The sequence below is a fragment of the Chiroxiphia lanceolata genome, chromosome 1 (genome assembly GCF_009829145.1).
Source record: "Chiroxiphia lanceolata isolate bChiLan1 chromosome 1, bChiLan1.pri, whole genome shotgun sequence".
NCBI lineage: Eukaryota > Metazoa > Chordata > Aves > Passeriformes > Pipridae > Chiroxiphia > Chiroxiphia lanceolata.
In genome coordinates this window covers 145,642,223-145,667,189 of record NC_045637.1, presented here as the reverse complement: position 1 = coordinate 145,667,189, position 24,967 = coordinate 145,642,223, and the positions used below count along the sequence as shown (strand labels likewise).

At 38.9% G+C, this 24,967-nt stretch overlaps 1 protein-coding gene across 5 annotated transcripts in view; it reads right to left on the bottom strand.

Moving 5' to 3' along the window:
• DIP2C (disco interacting protein 2 homolog C) overlaps positions 1-24,967 on the bottom strand; it is a 309,433-nt gene that overhangs the window by 32,559 nt on the left and 251,907 nt on the right. For all 5 annotated transcript variants that reach the window (XM_032685205.1, XM_032685183.1, XM_032685196.1 and 2 more), the window contains 8 exons: positions 24,747-24,827; positions 21,180-21,303; positions 19,467-19,588; positions 16,656-16,767; positions 16,423-16,532; positions 13,722-13,852; positions 4,794-4,962; positions 3,681-3,851 (listed from right to left, as the gene is read on the bottom strand). In XM_032685205.1, coding sequence (XP_032541096.1) covers positions 3,681-3,851; positions 4,794-4,962; positions 13,722-13,852; positions 16,423-16,532; positions 16,656-16,767; positions 19,467-19,588; positions 21,180-21,303; positions 24,747-24,827 — 1,020 coding nt within the window. The remainder of the gene's footprint in view (positions 1-3,680; positions 3,852-4,793; positions 4,963-13,721; positions 13,853-16,422; positions 16,533-16,655; positions 16,768-19,466; positions 19,589-21,179; positions 21,304-24,746; positions 24,828-24,967) is intronic.

Below are 24,967 nucleotides of genomic sequence, written 5' to 3'. Positions count from 1 at the left end.
TGTTAGAGGCAGCCCTTAGAGAAGAACCCTGGATAGGCTTTTTGCTGGTAAGGGTCAACAGCTGAACACTGAGATATGTTTAATAATGTGATTAGTAGATACATATTTTAGGAAGACTGCAGAATAGGCTGGATCACAGTTATCCCTGTGGAAGATGGTGCTCCAGGAACCACATGCTGATCTCATGGATGACACAACTTGGAAATAAAAAAGCAAAGACAGATGCTGTTGACTCAAATATCTTGAGAAGTATTTTTATGCAGTGTGAAGAATCCAGAAATCATAAACCATTTCTGGAACATATTGAAGACAATGCTAATTTCAGGAACAGTGTTGATCAAGAATTAAAATTCATTCTGTCCCTCAGCTGAGAAAACAGAATAGCTCACAAACTATTCTGGAATACCACTAGCCATAACCTTCCAGACAGTTTGGAAAGAGCATCCAGCCTAATTCAGTATCCAGTCTTTGGCAGTGTCTACTGCCAGATACTTCAAAGGATGTAATCCTCTATCTTTATATTCTCCACCAAAATGACATGTTTTGTGGTGATGCTTGTAAGTAAAATCTTTAGTAATTTTTCAAACACCTTTAAAACTTGCCAAACAAGCCTTGTCTCAAATGCTTCAAAAACCATTCCACTTGGGAGGGTAATGCTACTAAATATAGGCTGTCCTGAAATGGCTTTTCTTCATTTCAGCCACACCACTCTTTAGAAAGTGTTTGGGTTTTAGTTTGTCCTATGGACTGAGATGCCACATCTTAGTAGAACTCGATGCCTGGCACTAAGCCGTACGATCAGCCAGGCTGTTTAACCATCTCACTCAAGGCTCTCATTCTGTGCTCTTCTTAAATTCATAATTAATTCATTAATAACCTTCCTTCAGAGATTTACCCACTTTAACAGTTTAATTCACTAACTCTTTCAAGAAATTCTGTAAAGAACCATCTAAGAAGCAAACTTTAGCTAAGGAGTCAACACAATCACATGGCAGATTTACACAGTCAAGCCAAAATCCAGCCTAACTCCATTCTGATTAGGACTTTCCGTTTCTCTGAGTGCAGTCAGCTTCCCTACATGTTTGTAGTGGGCTGACCCAGCCAGCAGTTCAGTGCCCACCCAGCTTCCAGTGGCACAGAGAGAGCATAGGAAGAGCAAAAGTCAGAAAACCCACAGGTAAAGATGAAGAGTTTAATGAGTGAAGGAAAGAGAAAAAACCAAGTGATGCAAAAGCAATCACTCAACACCTCCCAAAAGGCAGAACAATGCCCAGCCAGTTTCTGAACAATGGTTACTTTGGATGACCAGCAGCCCTTTTTCTGTAGTACTGAGTATAACATCATGTGGCATGGCATATCCCAGGTCAGCTTGGGACAGCTTTCCTGGCTGTGTCCCCTCCCAGCTTCTTTCTCCCTCAGCCTACTTGCTGGAGCCAGTGGGGTGTTGGTGCTGTGGGCAGAGGGAGAAACAGGGAAAGCCCTGATGCTGTGCAGCAGTGTTCAGCAATAGCTCAGCCATTGGTCTGCTATCAACACTCCTTCAGTCACAAATCCAAAATACAGTTCCATATGGGCTTCTATGAAAAAACATTAACTCCATCCCAGGCAGACTGAGCACAATGTTACTTCCAATGGGCCATACTTTGGCATTGAACCTAGCTTACTGCTGCTTATAGTCATTCCTTGACTTTATTATTTGTCCTGAATTAATGACCTGTAAGTGAAACAGCCACTGTGAACAGTCCAGAGACTAGTGCAAGCCTAAAATGGAGACTACCACTAGTGGCAAGCAAACTTCTGCAGCTATTTTGTCCTTGTAATCTACAGCATCTTTCAAGTCTGGTCCCTCCATGGACCAGAAACTAGAGAAGCTGATTTGCTTTTCAGAAGTAGCTCCCCCCATCCTGATCTGTTTGCCATGAGGGTAGGTCATCACTTCCTTCCTTCCCCTCCTTTCTAAAACTTCTTTATTCCTGGAGAATATTTATGGTAGCAATTACAGAATGACAAACTAAACAACTCTACCTCTGGGCCACAGAATGACTTTTAACCCTGCTCAGCTTTGCCTTGTCATATGCTTGATAATAACAATTTAAGACACCTTGTGCTGTAGGGATACTCTGCTGGAGTTGGAGAGAAAGCAAGCAGTACTGGAGGTGTGGCATACCTCCTGTATTCCTATCCTGGTAACATTCTGAACTACACAGTCCCTTTTAGCCAAGGTCTGATGAAAGCCAAGATCCTTTAATGACATTGGAAAGGGCAAGAGGGTAAGGCAGGCACAGACATACTGGTCTGTGATGAAGCCATAACCTGTTTTTTTCAGATTTTTTTAATAAAATAAAATAAAAAAACATTTACAATCAGAAAAAAACAATAACAGATGTCTTATTTGCAGTGTCACTGAGAAGTTCTGTTCTGATTTCCACACCAAAGCAAGTATCCATGTTACATGCATGAGAAATCCTTAATGTAAACTAGGAGTAACTGCCAGATTTGAAATGTGGGATGTACCACACAGAGTAGAGCCAAGTTCTGCCAGGGATATGGTGACTTTGAAGAGGTTAAAGACATGGTAGGTGACCAAATGGATATGGAACTTCTCAGCCAAAGCAGCTGCCAATGCAGAGGATGATTCTTTTAGTACTTAAAAGGTTATTAAATCAGAAATCATATTACATCAGAGTAGGACACCTATGGTATTATTACAGGAATAATGTCTGGAACTCTGAAACCAAATTTGGAAAGACAGAAAGAGATCAAGAGTCAGAAAAATGAGACAGAGATCAGGAATGCATGTCTTGAGATTCTTTATCTATTTATTGAAGACTAAGATACGTATTAGATGCATGATAGAAATGAGATTTTTATTCTAGATTCAAAAAATGCAATAAAACAAAAAATGGCTGAATTTAATACCAGATAAATTTAAACTAGAAATAAGGCAAAAATAATTAAAAATTGAACATCTTAAAAAAAAAAAAAGGCAAGTTAACTTTCATCATCCAAAGTTCTGGAAGATAAATCGATATACTCTAAATCAGCCTAAAACTATTTGCTTGGTGTAGTTATTACTGGATGAAAAACTAGAAGCTATTCAGAAATTCAGATCAAATAGCTGCGGTGCTCCATCAGTCCTTAAAATCATGACTCAATAAAGATTCCTCAAGAATGCAAGTTAAATCCTTTATTACCCCTGGGAATTTTCTTCTGATTAGTGGATCAAAACAGAATGAAATAGATGTAGCAAAATAATTTCCTTTTTAAGCTATAAACTGTTTGCAGAAAATACCTATTTTGTTAACTAAGTAATGGTTGTAAGTATTGTATAAAGAGAAGGAATCCATTTTACAACATAGTAAAGCAAACACTTGGAAACTGGAGTTTACATGACACAACTACATAATATTTTTGGAGTACAGAGGCATTCTGTCACTGTTAGGTGCTTTTCTGAATTACTGTATTCATGGGCAGAATATATGCTATGAGTGCAACATGAGAGGGATGAATAGTTGACAAAGTAACAGAAATTTACTACCTGTATATGCAAGAGCATTAAGTACCACATGCATTTTCTTAATATGTCTGCAACCAAGCAGCCAAAGGAAATACAGTGAATGCTTCTTACTGAAAACTATTTTCTTAAAATAACTTTCATCTTAAGGAGTGAAAAATCTTACCTGCAAACATATTGCCAAGTTAACTCTACAGCCAAGTGATGTGCTGACAGCCCGTGGATGGAGACCAAGGTCTTTAAATAACTTTGAAAACGACTGAGTAAGAGCTATCCGAGGTCGTTCTTCAGCCACTACTACACATGTCCGCACACGTGAAAGGTCCAGTCCCCTTGCCTAAAAAGAAGTCAAAATGTAACAAAGGCCACAAATGGGCAGATTTAATGCAAACCAGTAGTACTTAAGTGTATTATGCAGGTATTATGATTCAAAAGGAACAGCAGAACAGAGGCTACGGTACCAGTACAATTTCCATCTTTCCCAGAGGCCGGATGGCCAGATGACAGTCTAATAGCTGTAGAGGAGCACACATACTTGCTTGTCATCTCAACATTAGCACACAGGAAATTATGGGCATGCTAATTCTAAAGGGAGGGAATGCTATTCCCAAAATTAATTCAGACGGTAGTGAATAACAGTAAAAAGGAAGCAATGTCTAGACTTGGAAAAACTGATTAGGAAATTATTAAGCAAGGATGGTAAAGGCTGGAGACATCATAAATATCAGTATCTCAAGATATAATTTAATTCAGTAGCACACTGGAAATTTTAGATGATTTCAGAAATTTAACTGGCTACTTGGCTTTTAATTCTGGGGGGGAAAAGGAAGATATACCCTCCTCCCCATACAGTGAGGACCATCTAGTTAAAACAACACAGTATTTTTAAACATGATTATTTAACTACAGAGGTCAAAATCAAATTAGTACTTCATATAATCAGGGTATTCATAAAACACACTATACAACATAATACTCCTTGGGCCTCTTGGACATTTATACCTCTGTTTTCCAACACTTGCCTATCAACTCAGGCTGCAACACAGATCAGAAAGCTTAGGTAAATAAAAGCCTTTCCTTGATGTTGAGTAGCCCTGTGATCTGAAAGAGACTGATTGATATTCATATATAGCCTTTAGCAAGGAATAACATGGGTTCTGTGGAAGCTGCTTGTGCCCTCTGATGATTTTCTCCTCGCAGCAGACATTTAGCAGAGCAGAGAGGCTCTCAAACACCACCCTGCAGGCAGCAGGTTGTGCAGCACAGCAGAATCACTCACCTTCAGCGACTCTGTTTGTGAACCGAGTCCCTTAGTACAAAGCTCCATGACCGAATAGGAACAAAAAGTGTCTCTCACTTTGTACTGACTCACGGCAAGAAGCCACAGAGCGGGATTGGTCTCCAGTTCTGAGGGAGGAATCAAAATAGACTGGTGTCCTGAATAAACGCTGTAAGACACAAGATTCATTAACACACACTAAACACCTGTGTCCACAGATGGTTACAAGCACTAGAATACAGGGCACTAGAATATAGTTCATCACAGCACTGGATGAACTGTGTAAAGCCTTACAGTGCTCCACAGCTCCAGAAGTTTAACATGAAATTTAACTCTGTTTTTTGCTATATCTTTAGAATCTATGATGAATCATGAGGAAGGCAGGCAGAATGTGCTCCTAAACTACTAATTAACTCAAAATTCCAGTGGACTTTGCAGTTAGAACTGTACCAAAGAGAGTAAAATAGCTCAGTTATTAATGGTGATAATAAGCAGTATTATAATACCAACAAAAATTATGTGTTGCTGACAAAAAATTTAGATTGAGACTTTATCATTTTAAAACATCTTGATTAAAAGAGCACTTGATTGCTTAATATGGAAGCAACCTGTCTCCTGCTAATGCAAGCAAGAGGTTTGCAATAATTTTCAAGGGAGTCAATCTGCCCCCAATTTAACAATCCCTGTGGCTTTAGATTTCTTCTGTGAAAGTTTTATTAACTTTGGAAGCTCAAATACACTACATCTCTTGTTTACTGGATATCCAGAGAGCATAAGTATTGAGAAAGACACTTATCAGGGTCCCTGGAGGAAACAATTATGTCAGAGCTAATTTCTCTGGTACCTATGATTCTCCCCAAGGGAAAAAATATTCCCAGTTTGATGTCTTTATTTCCCATGGGTCCTATGCTGTTCACTCATCTCACATGGGCAGATTTACCATCAATTTTACAGTCCCCTCACGTCTCAATTTGTGATCTGCAGATATTTCAAACTGGAATGGTGACAGCGTAAAACCCCCAAATCATAGAAGTTCTGAGGAAGGACCATAAAAGCCCCCGAGATTTATGATGCACAAGAAAATTCCATTTGTGACTTGAAAACTTGAAATGCCAGTTTGGTACAGGAAAGCTGATGTTTTCAAATCCAAGCACCTGAGGTAAGACATTAAATGCAACTTTATTTCAGGAATATGAGCATCTCTGTAACACTGGACATCAGGAAGAAGACACACATTTTTGCAATTCTTGCAGACAGGATGCTCACACAGGTTTCCCTCCTTGCTGAGTGAGTGCCCCCACTCCCCCTAAATCCAGATGAGAGTTCTTTCAAAAGCTGTGCCATGTACAACAAGGTTTATGTGACCTGGATGTCTTTACTTGGTACAATAAAGGCATAAAAGGTGTCCAAGTCCAGCCATAATGGCAGTTAATAATCCAAATTGTTTAGGTCTCTGCTGGAGTACGAGCCAGAAGATGTCATGGAATATGTATGAACTACAGTTCAAACAATTTCATTTATCACAGGGCAGAAATTTTATCTGTGACTCCTTGTCCACATTTATGCCACTCCTGCTGATTCATGACCAGTGACTTGCCACGGAGTGATGTGTTCTGGGCTAGGGCTGACACGACGACTACGGCACAGGGCGGTCAAATGAACCATTATGCTTTTATGGAATCAGAATAAAGTATGACTGAACCTTGAACATGTGCTGCATAAACATGTGAAAAGAGATCTTGGCGACATTACCCACGCCTGAAAGGGGTATGCCCTGAGCTCAAGTGACAGATCAAAACAGCCAAGGAGTAGTAACAGTTCTTACTATAAATATTACTCTGTTCTTTCTTTCTTAGCCAATTCTATTGAGTTTTTCAGAGAAGTAAGACCAAAAGGTCTCACGTATTCACAAATTTAAGGTTAGAGCCCCACAAACAATCAAGGTGTGCGATCTCTCTGGTAAATACATAATTCTTACAAATAAGAAGCTGTAACCACACAAGTAAGAACCACACAAGCATCAAGCCCTTCCCCCTGTCCCCAAACTCTTCTAGTCGATGCAACCTGGTAAAAAAAATTATCTGCACAATAATAAACAAGTTACCAAAATGGTCAGATGTGGGAGAATTATTACTCATAACCATACTAAGATTCCTGAAGTACTACTTATTCAGCTGGACAGAACATACAAAAATCAAGCCAAAATCAAAAGAACAAACTTGCTTCCTGTACTGAAAAGTGCCCCCACAATCTCCATAGTGATATGGGAGAAGAAAGCTGCATTGCTTCAGTAGGAAAACAGAAAATTGATTCCAAGTGTAATTTACCAGGAAATTGTCAAAAATAGTGGAATTTGGGAATAAAAATTTACACCAAAGACAAATATTTTCCCTCTCAGCATGAGGATTTGGATTCAAGATAACCCATCCTCTCTAGACTGAGGGAAACAAATACTCTTATGATAAGATATTGACTAAAACAATTACTCCAGTTACACTGAAACAAATTAAGATGTTGCTAGTACCTATTCTGAGTTTTCTAATGCCTCAAAAATACTGTGTAGTGCAGGATCAAACTCCAGAGCAGCAGGAAATATCCAGCAGGAATGAAAGAAACTTTCTGAGGCACAGAACCTCAGACATGGGCTGCTCTTGCCTGCAGTACACAAACCTACAGACTGCTGATATCATGCCTGGAAACCATGCCCAACACAGGCTTTGCCTACTGAGCTGTGGTTTAGCAACCCATACATATCCTCTGATTTTCTAGAGCAGTTGGTGGAGGCAGAAGAAGAACTACAAAGACATATTTCTGGGGTGAATGTGCCAGTTCCACAGCTGAAGTGGTTTATGCAGCACCTGGTCACCATGATGTCAGCCATAACTTGGCTCACCTCCCTGAATCAATCTCAGAAACACTATGGAGAATTTGTGAATCACTCCAAGCAACAAAATGTTCCTGATGGCCACATATCCTTGAAAATTCACAGGTTCATATTCCCACGTTAACCCCTGAGAAGCTGTATATCACCAATGTTTTGATGGAGAGAAGCTGAGGAAAAAAATACTTCTTTGTACATCTGGTTGAAACACTTCTACCATTCTGGTGGTTTCAAATCACTCTGAGATTTTAGAGAGTGTTTGCTTAGTATGAGTGCCAAACACTAAGCAGAGGACCATGTCCTTGAATAAACTGCAGTTGTGGAAGCCTGCTTTGAAGATGCTGAATAAAGCTAGATATGGTTCCAAACCTACAGAAGTTCTGTCAATGCTGTCTCCATGTAACCCTAGGTATGGTAGAGAAGTTTGGTAGGTTCTTCTGGGCATGGTACTCTAGATTTGTTAGAGTTAATTCTGAAACTGAGGCCCTGAACAAGGTAAGACAGTTCCATCTTACCTTTAAACACAATAGTTAAGACGGTTAAACTGTCAGCTTTGCTATTCTCATACAGGAACCAACAAAATAATGGTGAACACTGTAGCATCAAAGGGATCAGTGGGATACTAGGAAAACTTTGGGTTTTAAATATAAACTGTAGAACCTAAATTGCCCTTTCTGAGATTGCAACAATATTTGATACTTTGGACTAGGTGCAAGACTTCTTATGTAAATACTGGGAAGGAACTGCAGTGAGATTGCTTCTTCTACTGCTGTAGAAATCACCTCCTGATTCAAGTCTTACAACAGGAGCAGACACAGTGCAGAACTGCAGAGATTACCTGACAGACCTGGACACCTGTTTATCAGTCCCCACCATTTTTAGAAAATTCAAAAGGAGTAAGAGAAAAAGAAGACAAAAAAGGAGAGCGACTACAGAGCATCCCTGCATCATCTTGTCACAATGACTTTTGGGATGCAGATGCAGAGTGAAATGCAGGGGTGACTGAGGTGGAAGATCACTTTTAGAAAAGCTGTCTTCTTTTAGATGCCTGCATAGCAGTCTGGGGGAAAGAAAGTATTCATGTGATTCACATGGTTGACAAAGCCTTGGATTTCGGCAGTGAGTGAAGAGCCTTGTCTGCCTGCACTAATCAAGGGCTGCCCAAGGACAGGAATACTCCAGGTAAATGCACCAGGATGTATTTTGGTACCATCTGATCACAACACTGGCTGCACTGCTTGGCAGGCTTTTTTGGCAGCATATGGAGATGCCTGGAAGGACATCTTGGCACTTAACTGTTCCACTGAATCAGAGACTTACCCCATATTGTGCTGAGGCAGATTAACAGTAAAGTGTGAGGTTTTATAATAGTTCCAGAAATTTCAGCAGGTCAAAAAATGCTGACAAATGGCAACTGCACAAATTTGCAATTGCATTCTTGTAGGCTACTGACCCATCACTGTCCTTTTCAGGTGATATGAGCTGCTTTCCCACTTAACTGGAGGAGGCAGGTAAGCACAGCTGAATCTCATAAGTATATGCATTTACTTTCTGCATTTCTACAGATGATACTTGGCATTTGGTGATGAGGGACAGGTATGGGAACTGGGCATTTGGTAGAGTCCAAAATAATTGAGTAGCCATGCCCATAATTCAAAGCCTGTGAAGAGTCTGCATTGCTGAGTTACGCTACATGGGACTGAGCAAAAGTCTTCACAATCACCTGGACCAGATCTTGTAGGAAGGACAGCCATCAGGGACAGTGTTTGGGCATATATCTCACTTAGGCTTCATAGGACTTGGGACAAAATTCAGCCTTCAGTTCTGGAGACCCACTATGTGCACAGAAGAGGGAATTTTTGAGAATGAGTAACAGACCTTACACCACCTGCAGAGTCCAAAGATGCCCAGTTGGCACACAGTGCACTAAGAGCACGACTGCACATGGTAAGCAGATAAATTATCAGTACTGGAGAGACAAGGGAGGTGGAGACAGATCACAAGTGTAACTACTGTACAGCAAAATGCCACTGCTCAGCCTTGAGCACCACTTGGGTGGTGCCTTATCACCATCTCTCCCGCCTCAGTTACTCCCCCATGAATGGGCACGTCTACAGAGCTGACAGTCTCTTAACCCATCTCAGAACTCATGTATCAAGGTGATTTAGGGCTTTCAGCTGAACTTGAACCTTCCAGACTTGAGGCAGGTTTAACAGTCCTATTGTAATGTGGAAGAAATGCTAATTGCCTCTTCCACAAATTACCATACACTGGCAAAAGAAGCCCCAGGAAAATGGCACACAGCAGTTTGTGGGCAGATGCACCTTCACATTCCTCCTGTGCCTAGTATGCACTTTGCAAAACACATGAGAGATGCTTATGTTCATATCCTTCACTTCCCATGTCAGAATTATCCTGTTCTGATGTGGCATTTAGGCTTCTTTATGCAGTGTTGCCTTTAATTTGCCATAAAAGGGCTCGGAACTGGGCACTCATACCTGCCAGGTACCTTCAAGTTAGCCTAAAAAATGTAACAATAAATAGTGAGTCCTAGCACACTAAAGTTTCCTAAAATGCAGTTCTCATGTTAATGTTGCAATTCTTTGCTTATTTCTTGCACAGTTCCACTTGTTTGGCTACTAAGAAACCTTGCAGTCTCTTGCTGCAGAAGCTACCTAGCAGCACCACTGGAGATTTTGGCTTCATGCTATGGAACAGAGACAATAGGATAGGAGAAAGCCACTTCACTGCACCTTACCTCAAAAGCCTTCCCTGGATCATTTAATGGCATTCATGCTATTTATTACATGGCTGTTATGGACCAGAAAATTCAGTTCATCTGGTCCAGTCTGAGTCTCACTGACTTAATAAAATTTATTTTAAATTATTAATGTACTTAATTTTAATTTGAATAAGGACAATTCTATCTTCCAGTATTAAAAGTAGAACTGCAATATGAGTTTGCTTAGCTGGTCTAAAGTAGAGAGAAAATTCTTATTCTATTTCATTACTCAGCAACTATCAATTAAGTGAATTCTCACTAATGAACTGTAGAATGTTCTATTCTGCCCCACAGTGAGGAGCATTAAGATAGGGACATCTTAATTTCAGGAAGCATTTCTGAACAATAGGATTTAGAATTCACTCTTTATCATTGGAGGACACTTGTAATTTTTTTTTCCTTTTAAAGAATGTAATACAGTCTAAAATGTAATGCAATGCAAGTCAGAATAGTAGGATCACCCTCTCAGAATGGATCAACAAGATTATTAAAGAGAAAAACGCAAACATAATGTATTCTTTTATTGAGTCACGAGTAAGAACCTGTTAAAATTAGGAAGTTAGAAATCTGTGAACTCACATGGGGCTGATGGCTGCCGCCACACCTAGGACGTGCTGTTCAATGACAAAGGTTCCAAGGAAACCCTGCTGGAGCATGCAGCCAGTTTAGAGGGAACAGTTCTTTTTAATGTATTGCTCTGCTTTGCAAGGTTTCTTTATTATTTTATAACCTTTAGGCCATAAAATAATAAATTCTTAAAATATAAAAACTTTGCAAAACTATGCAATATATTCCGAACTTACCAAAGGGCTGGCTCCATGCTCCAGCAGCTTTCCTAAGTAGCTTTGACCTCACAGAATGGGGCATTCTGGGGCACCGCAGTGGAGCAGGCCAGCACAACGGTCTAAGCACCTACAACGGGGATAAAAGATTAGTTTTTCTTTCATTCCTTAGTCAATGCCTCCTTTGGTCTAGTTAACAAAGGGATTAAAATGTACTTGGCATTTTAACCACACCCAGCACAGGAGGTTGATCTCTCTTCCTGATGGGCTCCTAAAATGAGGAGTTCCTATTTATCTCTCAAAACCTCCTAACTGATCAAAAATTGAAGATCTAATTTCATTTCCACATACCATTAAAAATACTGATTTAGTCAATGGGAGTGGTGACACACAATCATAATTTTATAGCAGAATTATCTGAGATAGAAATCTGGGCTGAAATGTTAAGCAGGATTTGGTTATGCTGAACCTCAAAGGGTAAAATGCAAAGTTGCAAATTTTCAAGTCATGAAGAGAAGGAGTCTAATAAACTCCAGGATGTATTTTTTGCTATCACATCAAGAAATTCTCATTTTTAAAATAGTAATGAAATGGGAATTAAGTTTGTAAGTGGAATTAATGAAGCTGTATCTGATGCCAGCTTTCTCCAAATGACAATCGCAATTCTAGCAGCCCGCAGTTTTTCTGGTTTAATAGGAACAGGAGATCAGTGGCAAAGAAGGGATTGACGTGATGGTTCATGAGACTAGAGTGTTGCTGGCCTCATCTCAGTTCCTTCAACTCCCTTGTTTCCTTTCTCTTCTTTGAAAATAGTATAAAATTTTCTATTTCTTCTATAAGCTACAAAGGGCACAGACGCTGATTGCTTTCCCCCAGAGGTTTGCTGCCTTAATTCACTTGCCAGTCATAAACAATTTTCTCCTCCTAAAAGTCTGAATACTGTCAGTATTGGGAAGGACCTCAGGGCAGCAAATGCTTATTTGTTGCAAAAATAATTTTGGAAGAAATAAAAGTTTTTGTATTCAGGAGAGTCAGGGACACTACAAATTACTTGGGTTTTGGACAGGTCAACGTTATCTGTGTTTTATGGCTCTATCATCATATACTCTATGTTTCAACATTTTCCTATACAAGCATACATAGTACTGAACTCCCCTACGGTTCAGTCCTTCTCTGGTCTCATTGAATGCACTGGGGCAAATTTGGCTCAGCCCCCAGCAGAGCAAAGGCCTAACAGTGCTGACATCAGGACATGCTGGAACACGCAAGTCTATATAAGAAATACTCAACACACTTCAAAACAATCATAATTTAAAAAATTTAACTTAAAACAGGGTGATTTAATTAAAGTCTCAACATTTCTGCTTTTTTCTTTCCTGCAGCCTAGATATTTTCACCTTTCTTTTGGGGAAATAAGACATTGAAAAAAAAGTTTTTCAAAACAAAGGCAACTCTAATCCCTATGTAAAATCCAAAATAGTATTAGGGCAAGTATAGCTTAAATTACAAGAAACTGATCAAGAATTAATAAGATAATACTGTTAATCTTCAGCCTATTTAAGATCAAATAATAAATATTTTAAAAAGGGCAACAGAAATCGTTGCAGTTGTTATCAAATAATACTTCCTTCAGTTATTCAGTAAATTAGTACAAAGTTTATCCAGTGTATTTTTATTACCCTGGATTATCTTCATTTTAGTAACTAAAAACAGCAATACTGCTAAAATCAAAGAACTTTCTATGGAGGGAGTAATGATGTTGGACTACTGTGACTCTAAGATGCCTTCACAAAAATAGATTCCATTAACACTCCCATAGTTCTTTTGCTTTGCATCAACCCAGCTAACCTTAAAAATAAATAAATTGATGGACCTGTTTTCAGTGCTGAACTGTAACTTCCCTGGAGTACAGAGATTGACAGAATTGTTTCTGTCAGAAATTTCTAAAGTTATTAGCAAAAAAACCTGATTCACATTTCACTATAAATGTTTGTTTTTTTCCTGATAACTTCACTACTTCCACACAAGTACCTGCAAGAAAACACACTTCACATCTCTACAAAAATCACATCCCTAAGTCCTACAAATGAGGAAGTCCCCCGATATCTACACTTGCTTTCAGATTAGAGAATGAAAAAGAGGACACCAGAAAACCACTTCCTTAAGGTAATATTGGTAAAGCGCTGCTTTCATCAAATAAAACAATCCAGGCTCTGCAGAGACAGCAGTAAAACAGCAGGAGGTCAATGAGCAGCCTCCTTGATGCTCTGTACTTCTAAGTCTAAATACCTATGGCCATGCCACTCTCAAACCATATCTTCCATACAGCACTCTCCACACAGCTTCCAGCAACTCCAATCACCTACGGCAGTCCCAGAGATGCTGCCTGTTCTTCCCGTCCTTCTATCACTCACATCATCCAGTTTGCTGTGTTACAGTACAATGGAGACAGTGTTTCAAAACAGGCAGAGGAGAAGCCTCACCTGCAGAGGCACCAGAGGACAAACCCAAGTCCACAGTAGGGGTCCAAGCAGATCGCGACTTCTCGGGAGGGATAAAGCTCACACTGCAGCTTAATAGAACGACAAAAGGCACTAGTGGCTGCATGAGACATCTGAAAGACAACAGCAAAGTAATTAAAATTATCAACTACGTTGTTCGGAAGACTGCACCAAGTGCTTAAATCAGTTACAGGATAAAAACCCCCAAATAAATATTGACTTTATGCTCAGTGTAAGCACACATGGAATTTATATCTAAGGAAACATAATTTTCCTTCAAGAGGGCATCCAAATAACGGTGAAAGGGGAGAGAAGACAGAATGAATGATAAGTTTGAAGTGATTTAGGAAGAAAGCTGTGAGTAGTTTAAAGATGTGCTCCAAGCTATATGCAAAGCTAATGATAGCACATTAAACTTTCTGGAACAACAAAGGAATTAATGACTGCACAGCCTGAATGAAGCATTTTGTTGATCAACAGTAACATACTTCTAAGTACGTATTTCTTAATAAAATACCAATGCACTTTTTAAATGGACAGGGATTTTGTCTGCAAAACAGTACAGAGGACCTAATCATTCAGTGATAAGGATTCCTAACAAACTTAGTAAAGTTTCTGTAATAAGTCTTCATGTTGTTTAATATGTCTTCAGCTCCTAGTTGAGAAACAGGCTCTCAAAATCCTGGTGAGAAAGCTCTCAGAGATAAAAGCAGATAGCAGAAAAACAGAAATAAAAAACCTGATCAAAAGGAAATAAATTATCCTGATTTTTCTTCTAATATTAGGATGCTTTCCACATTCACCCATCCTGACTTAGAAGAACTAATGACAATGGAAACAGAAAAATATCTTTGTCCTATCTATTAGCAAACAATAAAGATACCCTTGTTAGAAATACAGTCTGGGTAGGATTTAACTTACCTAACCTTTGATCTCTGCCACATACGGAGCTGGTTGCTTTATATACTGCTGGAGTCAATGGAGGGGAACAGACACTTGGAAGGTAAACTTTATTTGATCTTAAAGTAAACAGGGGAATAAAGCTTCAGAAGTGACTTTTTCTCCATTGCCAATGACGTGTTCCAAGTGATGCGAAAGGACCAGCTCAGAATAGATGTCACCACAGTGATCGTCTGCATTTTGCAAAGATTAATCTACTCTACCTGATTCGAGACCATTTTTTCACACAGGATTAAAATGAACTGTATTGATACAGAACTGGTGCTATTCTGTGAATTTTTAAGGCATACTGCGCCTAAGCTATTGAAAAAGTTGAGAGCAAACATGCAATCTACTATATTCAAGGTGATTACAAAACATTTATCCATTTTCAGAAGCCATAAGAGTTATTTAGCCATTTTTTAAATTTAGCACAACTGCATTATAAATATAAGCCTTGTGGCCTCTTTTGATCTTTTTATAATTAATTAATCATTAGTGATGATGTAGTAGATGGTAACTGTTTACATAAACCTGCTGAGTCAGTGATCTGGAGGCTTTGTGACCCAAATATTAGAAGCTAATCAAGAATTCCTTGACGGATTTATCTGTATTTCCCTCTAGCCACATTAAGAAAGGTTCATCGACTTGCCCTGCCTTTGACTATCTTTGAAGTTTTCCAAATATTCACTTTGCATAGTTAGTAGCCACTTCTGCAAGTCTGATAAGGTGGAATTCAGACCTAATTTAATATGGATGATTGCATTTGAAACAATCATTTGAAGCACCCTTTAGAAGAAATGGAAGACTTATGTGACATTCAAAAATAGATGTTTCAGGTAAGTCAGATAAATTACACCCTAAAAGTCCCTGCTTCTCTCTGTTGGTTATTGAGAAGCCCAGTAGCTACTCCACATCTGTAGGCATCATAGCTATTCAAAGTTAGATGGAATCTTTTTAAAGTATGCTGACAGCTGCTGAAAATTGATGGATCACACCAAAGAGTATGAGGAATTGCTATAAGTGTGATACATCAGCAGACATTGCTAAAGTAATCATACTTTTTAGATATGGTAAGAATAACGGAGTAATTTTACCTCTGCCTGTGTCTTGGTGAAACCAATAGTGGGATAATACACAAGTTAGCAGACAGGTAAAACAGATTTGATGAATTGTGGCTAAAGGATTGGAGAAAATGGTAGAATAAAGAGCTCAAGATGCATTAGTTTATCTAACGAATCTATCAAATAGTTTTTTGCTGCTTACTCTAGTATTGCACCAGGTGAATATCAGAGAAATCTTCAGGTCCCTTAATTGCATGAAGAAGAGAATATTGAAGACCAATGGCCGGTAGCTGAGTTGCAATAAGAAGGGGAAAATGAATGGACACTGGAACAAGCAGACAAAAGATGCCTGAGTCTCATTTCATTCATAAAATGGAAATAACAGATGCATAAGTTGAAAAGTGTTTCAAGCCAACAAGCTAGTGGGCTATCCACAGGGGTATTGGAATGAAATGTTTAGTCTGAGGAGGAGGAGAGGGGCTAAACCCACCACATAGAGTCCTGTAGCAAGTACAGAAGAACTAATTTAATGTTAAAGGAATCAAATAATAACTGCAAGGGAGGAAGCATATCAATTTCTAGTACCAAAAAATCATGAGGAGTTACAAATCAGGAGCAATGTACCACCTGCCAGCCAGGTATGACAGCAAAGAATGGCAGCTTTCTCAAGAAGTCCCTACCTTTACCCCTGCTAGCATGCCAGTTGTGGAGACACTGAAGTCAAGGTAAGCAAGCGTTTCAGGGTTAGAAGGTTTGTAGATCTGTGCAGGCCGCTTCTTTGGCAAATCATCTATAGTGAAAATAGAGAAGGAAAACAGGTGTATCTTATTCCCACATATGTATCAGACAGACCTCTGAGCCCCTGACAAACACAATACCAAAGACAGAGAGGTCCCGCAGCCTCAGCACTCACCTGTATCTAGTACCGGAGGCCATGTTCTGATATCCACTGCTGCTGCCGCCTCTCGTGACCGTAACAATTTACATATTAATTGTGTGGTCATTAAGCAGGCAGAGCGGCTCACCTAGAAATTTGAGAAATAAATAGTAATGCAACAGGATACTAATTAATTCTCCCATGAAAATGAGCAAGGCAGTGACTCATTTTCTGCCTGAACAGGACACGGGTATTTCAGTCTAATGTTTTCTGACCAGGAGGTGGAAAGATGCACAAAAAGTACAGCTCACAAAGCAGACAAAGTCATGTGAGTTGTACAAATTACATGAAAATTGCACTGTAATGAAACTAAAGGCACCTTAATAGTGCAAATGTGACTTTTCCAACACTTTGTATTAGTTATCATCCCAAAGTGCTGGTAGAGAAAACTGTGTCCAAATATTTCCTATGTGATGATAATATATCTTGGTTTATAAACAATATTTTCACATAAACCAAAACCTAGCCTGACATTTTATATGAATAATTTTGGTATCTTAAATCAATTTTCTGTTAGCCACAATTCTTTCCAGTTCTTATAGTAGTGATAAACCACTGGGAACTCTTCTAGTACTGGCAAAAGTAGCTCTAGATCAGAAATTGTGCAAGTGGTACTAAGAGATGAAATGGTGAGCTTACTGCAAATACTATCCGCACTGAATTTTAGATGACACATGCTGAAGGTATTCTCCTTTTAGATTTGCTATTTTCAAAAATTCGTAAATAGCAACTACAAGAATATTTCTTACTGAATATAAAAATTAATATATTTAAGAAAATATTCAGTCAAACATAAATATGAACACTGTTAATCACTGAAGACAGTACAGAGGAAAAACTGAAAAGGCAACATCATTCTTCTTTTCCCAGAATTTTGGGAATCTGTGCAAATGTTGCTAATAGTATTTTTTTTCTTTAAGGAATTAGAAACATTTAATTGCATACTAAATTTCAAATGCTTAACCTAAGGAAACGAGTAATCATATGTACACTAATTTATCACGGAGCAGAAGAGATCAGCTTCTGCTGACAGAAGAATCCCATGGAAGTCAACCTTCCAGGTTGAGGAAACCTTTCATCAGAGGAAATTTGGAGCATGGAAGCACTGAATCAAACTCTACTTACTTCCTCCAACCCCATGAGTTCCCTGTATAGACAGTCTAAATATTTGAAGCTAAAAGTGAACACAAGTGAAGCCACTACAGCACCCCTCAATCCAATCATTGTCACTGTCACGGCAAGGGAAATTAACTCTTACATTGATAATCTTAATTTATGAAAATTTTGATTTGGGACAGTGAAGGGATAAAACAAAAGGAATTTCAAGAGCTAGTGGCTCTCTCAGGAATTATATTATCCAAAAGATCAGGTAGCTCATTAAAATACAAAATATCCAGGCCTGGAGAATAGCAAGTCAGAGATAAAGACGTAGGGAGAGTGGGAAGGAGAAAGAAGACAGCTACAGGTTAACAACTGCTCAAAGTTTGGCTCAGTTCACTTATTTTTTACCAGTTCATCACAAAAACCACAATTGTGTAGGCCAACTTTTGCTCAGAAGCCATTTTTACTGACTTCAAAAGGTGCTGTGTAGACATATAACATGGTAGAGCAGGCACTGATCCCATCACACCAGGAAATTTGCATGATTGTATTGGCAGTGAAAGAACAGCCTCAATATTTTAATTTCTATAAGGCCATCAATCTCCAAATTGAAAGAAAATCTTGTGTAGAACAGAGCTGAGAGGTTTATAAGTCAAACTGGCATTAATATGGCTAATAAATTTCATCATTTTATTTAAAGTTAGTCTATTGAAGGGACAATGATTACAAGTCAGCTTAGATCTGTCAATTTTTCATCATGAAACCAAATAGATTTAGTTTAGCTATTAAACATCAAAGGAAAAGCAAATTAACACACTTCGCTTCTATACGTTAACAACTGATGTTTAAAAATACTGAGTGCCAAAATATTAAATAATGGGAATCCTGAAAACAATAGGACAATTTCTCATACCTCTACTGGTAATTTGTGGCATCTGGTGCCACAAGCAGAGCCAGAAATTATAACTATTTCTAGTACTTGTTAATTGAAAACAACAAAATTAATTAGAAATGGTAAAACCACATTTGTTTTAACTTGTTTTTTCAGAGACTTAGAACTCCATTCAATAGATTAGAAACTGCCAGACTTAAGTGGCTATCTCTTTGTAATAATTTTATTTCCCTCAGTAACAAGCACCTTGCAGTTATTTATGTGCAACAAAGACTAAATATTGTTAGATAAAGTCAAAATACCAAATGAAAGCACGGAAAGAAAAAGTCTGAGTAGCACTTCCCTGGATGAAACAAAATACTGACCAGCATCTTAACAACAGAACTTTGAAACTGTTTTAAATGCAAAACAATTAGCTGTACAGAGCTAAGCACCAATTGCCATCAGGTGAAGCTAAACTTCCCACTGAGATTTTTCTCAATAGTCAGTGTAGTGCTGCCAGTGAGGAGACCTACCATTCTTGGCACATAGCTAAATACAAAAAGGCACTTCAAATGCATTTTTTGAAAGGAGTAGCACAACTGAGGGAAAATGTGACAGCTCAAGTCAGCAGGTTGCATGCTGTCAAGCAGCGTTGGTTCTGCAACATGCTGAAGTCCAGAATCTTTGGAACAAATACTAATCTTCAACCCACACCAACACTCACTCAACCCAACCAACACTCACTGTTCCTAAAGGCTATGCAAATCCATCACCCATTTCATCTACTTGTGCAATGGGAGGTGTCTGCTCACCTCCACAATCATCTTCACCGTAGGTAACGTGGTTGCTATGTTCTGGGGGTGTGGAGGTCGGACTGTTATTGGCACACAGCCTGCATACAGGCATCCGTAAAACGCCGCAATCAGGTCTATCCCTGCACGAAGAACAAACAAAAACCCTCCCCTGAAAATCAAATTGTTTAATCACAGGCACTTATGTCAGCATAAATATTACTTGGAACCGAACTCAGAAGGTTAAAGAAGTGACTGAGCCTTTTAACAGACTTCTTTTTCAGCCCCTTGTCAGTATCTGTTCAGCTTCATCGATTCCTTTCAATCGCACCATTTGGAGCATGAAAAACAAAAGGCAAAACACAAAACTGAAGCCAAATGTCAACACTGAGGTGAACTCCACTTTGATGTTCAGGAAGTAAGTTGTTAAAAAGACTGATTTCTATGGATAAATTATCTTCCTAAATTCACATTTATAGATAGATGAGAGCATAGAGGAAGAGGGATGCCCCAGCAAATGGACAAAGTAGGATGATGCTTGTTCCTATGAGTTGCAGAAAGAACATTTGGAGGTTCCATAAAATACTTTCTCTTGTAATTTTTAAACTCACATAGAAAAATTTAACAGTAAAAAAGGGAGTAATGATCTTGAAATTCTGCTTCTAACACAAAATTAGTTGTTCCCCTATATAAATATTGACTGCAGGTGATGGATTGTGGACAGCATCCTTTAGGTTACCTAAGGAGGCTGAACAGACAACAGCATGAAGATCTCTTAAATGCTGCTGTTTGATACCTCCCTGGTGCTGTACACAGGCTGTGATAAGAAGACAGTATGGGCTGCTTTATTCTTTCAGTGGAAAAGGATCTGTAGTACTGGTAGGTTATTGTTCCTTCATCGTGACAAGTGAAATACAGAAAATAAAAATTTAAGTTTAAAGCACTAGTCTTCCTTTATGCAAAAGGTTTTCCCATATTAACCATTGAGAAATTACTCTTATAAACTACAAAGATATAATCAGTATCTTGCAGTCCTCATAAAGCAAATATCAGAATACGGACTTTAAATCAGACTGTTTATTTCACCAACACGCATGAAATATTAAAGAGCAGCACTTGATCAGAAATAATTTCAAGAAAATGCCAAATATGCTACCAGTTAACACAAAGTTAAAAGCCCTTATGCCAAAGGATGAAAATCCAAGCCACAGAGATCTGTCTAGAATAAGGATTTAGAGAAAAAATAGCAATTATAAATTTGTATTTCTTAATCATTTGCTACTTATTCATCACATTTCTATTCTGAAAAAAATCCATGTATTACTTCCTAGTTATTGTTTCTTCACCTTCAGGAAACACAGCATTTCCAAGAGGGAATTCAACAGGTGAATATAAGAACACTAAGCAGATGGAATTGCATGCTCATAAAATAGTCTATATCCAGGAAACTAAAAGAAAGGCAGTGATTAAATTTAACTGCTCATAAGAGACAGGTCTTAAAAAGACAGGTTAATCTCAATCTGAACCCAAAGAAATAATATCTCTGTGTATACACAAATAGAAATTCTTTTAAATATGTTTGACTAAGTTCAAAGGAATGAGAATAAGGCAAACATTTTGTGTTTTGCCAATTAACATGGTTTACAGCTTGGTAACACCAGTGATGCTGCACTGTTCTAAAGGACCTTGATAAACTTCTGGGATTGCCAAGGTACCACTACGGTAGTTCCTTACCTGGTGGGTAAACCAAAGCCACGTGGTCTCCATCTTGTAAATGTCCCCTTTCCATCAACATGACAGCTATCTTCTCAGCTCGTTTATGCAGCTGGACACATGTTAGCGAGTTGGCTATTGTTCCCTGCACAGGAAGAAAGATAAATGTCACAGAAGATAAAGCAATGTGCTGAAACTCCATTTTCCTCTGCACCTTACAAGTTACGGGGTGAGGTGCAGCCACAATATGTCATGTAATCAACTTAAATACGGAAACATTCAGCCTTAGGCCAAACTGCAGTTGGAAGGAAAAATGATGTTTGTAAAGCAGAGGAATGTTCTCTATTCCTTTCTCTGTACCTTCTGACCTCAACAATGTTTTTGCTCCAACCAAGGCAGTACAGCAGTGTGATAATGCCCTGCTCATGTAACCTGTACTTCCCTCGCTACATAGGCAGCAATTCCTGCTACAGCCAGGAAAGTGCCTTTATGTCCTCCGCAGCAATCTGGAGCATCTGTGGAGAGCAATTCTGAAAATTGCATTTTCTTGTCTGCACGCTGGAGTGGAGCCAAATGGCACAGCAGAAATACTTTAAAGACGAGAGACAAAAGACACAGGAGAAAACAATACTTTGTGACAGGGAAAAGAATTAGTCTGGAACAAAAGCTACGCACTTATACTGCATATAAATGAAATAGAGAAGAAAGGCAATTGTTAAATTTGAATAACTCTGGTCAGCATGAAAAGGAAATTGAAAATGACAATATGCCAGAGAGCTTGGCTTTTCTGAAGCACTTCAAATAGTGCTAACCCAAAATCATCAAACAGACACAGTGTTTTAAATTGAATGACTGTTATGGTTCTTACATTTCCTAAATATATATATATATATGTGTGTATATGCACACACACAAATGTACATTTAGAGAAATATATACATCTGTATCACAAAATTCACTACCACTGCAGACACCTCAGAAGTCTAAAAATGAATGTACAGGACAGACTGATTGCACTTAGAGCTGGTCAGGCCAGGTCTGGGCTGAGAGAAAGGGACAGGGCTGTATGGGAAGGGCTGCATCTTGGCTTGTGTACTTGTTCTGTGGAAAAAGAGGATTTCAGTCTCCAGTACTGCTATGATACACCTGGCATCTATCACTATCACTGCAAGTATGGCATGTTACCAGGCATCACTTGGCATTTACAGACTTTATTACAAGCTGTCAACAAAGAAGAAAACCTAACTAAAAATAAAACAAAGTCGGGGCTTAGCATTCCCCTTCATCATCCTCAGCAACTACACTTACTGAATTGCACTTCAGGGAACTTTAATCAGTCTTCTGATCAACGTGAAGATCATTTCACTAAGGAAGATTCCTCTAAAGACATATGCAACTATATAGATGCTGGACTAGAGATGGTTTCCATCTGTCCAGTCCTAAGCATGCCAAAGTGACCTGAGGTCTGGGTGTCCTGCCATTGCAGACCTGTAAGGAGGAATGTGCTTAAACTCTCCATTCCTTCTTTCAAAAAACTGCCTGTTTGCTTAGCCATGAGAAGAGGGACCCTTTATATCCCCACACACATCAGCAGCACAGGGCCACTGACCCAGAAAGGGAATTACTGCAGATTATGTAAATTTGTGCAAAACTTGTTTACATTTCATACTTCTGGCACTTGCTGTCTGTGAACCAGTGGAAAGACAGTGTTTATATGAACTGCAGGGAAGGAGAATCCTGTTGTTGGACAAGAATCATTGGCAAGCATCAGTAACTTGGGTCAATTCCCTTGAGTCTTTTATATGAGCTGTTCTGAAATGTAAAGGTGTTGCAATCCTTCATGACACACACTAAAAACAATGTACTGCACTAATTTTGAAATACTTCAAATTCTCAAAAAGCATGGGTTACAGGAAAACACTCATCTCAGTGGACTTCTATTAGTCATCCACTGCAGGACGCCTGAATGTTTTAGAACAAAGTGTACAGACAATGCCCAAGGAAGACAAAATAGGAAAAGTTACAAATTAGAACCAAAATTCAAGATGGGAAATAAACCTTGACCAGGGTAAACCCCACCAGACCGGTCATTCCTTTCCATAAAATATTAAATCTCTCCAAAATCCATTACATCTCTCAAACAATTTCATGCGACAAGATACTCCCCGTTGAGAGTAGCAGAGAAACTGAATTTCAAAATTCGACTGTTTTTCACTTCTCTGGAATGAGAACTGATTTTGATAATCCTTGTTTTGCACATTGTGTCCTTCTCTCCCACTGTTTGAACCCTTCTGCCAGCATGGGAAGTTTGGCTTTATTTAAAGCTCAAAAGTAACAGCATGTGTGGAGGAGATGGGACAGCACATATCACTATCTCTTTCTCACAGCATCTTTGCTCCTAACTTATAGGACACAACAATGAAATTCTTTAATGGTGTAATATTGGATCTAGAAACAGCATTGCCTCTCAAGATTTCTACTTTGCCATAGAAAACTACATTACTGTTTCACTATTTATCTCTCAGGTTTACATGCTCACATAATATTAGCTATTAATCTGGATTTTAAAAAAGTTATTTAATGAGTTAATGGTAGCCTCAAACTGGTACCAGCACTGTAAAATGGTCTCAAGAAGTATATTCTCTAAATACAGTAAGTGCTCATTTCACAGATATTCACAAATTACTGGAGATTTAAGAACTCATTCAAGCTGCATAAAGACCACATGGGCTGAGACAACACCAGCTACTACTCCAGGTAGTCCAGAGGAATAGCACTATTCCAGGCCTCTCCTCTCCTGGAGTCCCTCACATGCTACATATGTTTCCCAGATTTGACAGATATGTCTAGATGTACTGTGGTGGGATGTTTTGAAATCAGACTTTAATTCTCTCTGTGGTCTTGAGAATTATTGGTTTGCCCTCTATAATCATCCAGGTAGTCTATAATCGCCCACTCTTAGTAAAGCCAAGTTCTGTATCATGTCTCAAGCACTAATTATTTTTGGTAAGCAATGAAATACTGTGCCAGGCTGGCACCTCACGTAGGCTATGCAGAGAGATTTATCAGTGATCCTCTGCAGACCTGATTGGATTCTGGATACACCTCTTCTTCTCTTCACCTCCTTTCCCCATTCTCATACCTCCCCCAGACCATCCAGCCTCAAAAACAACAACCATTGCTTCATTTAGGGAAAATACTTTGAAAAGCCTGTGCTTTTCAAATTGGAAATCAGGACGGTGAGCACTATAAACACCACTATTCAGTATAGGAGCAGATTTGAAACAGATTCAAGAGTATTGAAATAGATTTGCAGTGTCAGCTCACACACAACATATATGTGGTGGAAAAAGAAATGAGAAATGCGTAAGGCACACTGTCTGATACAAAAGCAATCTATATTTTGACAACTGGCAATGATTATTCTCTTTTCTGCCTCAGTGAACACCAAATATAGCAGCTGAGTATTAATGGGAAAAGAAACAGAAAGGTCATGTCCAGCCATAGCACAAGCAGGTGCTGCTGAAATCCCAGTGTGCCGTTTCCAGCCGCAGCCTGGCCTGAGGAGGAATGGCCTGAGCTCCTTACCCTGCAGTTGAGCAGAGTGTAGAGCACGTGGTCAGGGGTGGTCTGAGCTCTCCACTGCAACACTTCCGACAGGAAGAGGAACTACAATAAAGCAGAGTGACAGTCATGGCATGAGAGAACATTTTGGCTTTAAAATAGAGGCCACAACTTCTGTGAGTTTAGCTGTCTGTCTTGTTTATATGCTGCATTTTACATCAATATCCAGAAGCACTAAACAGGAA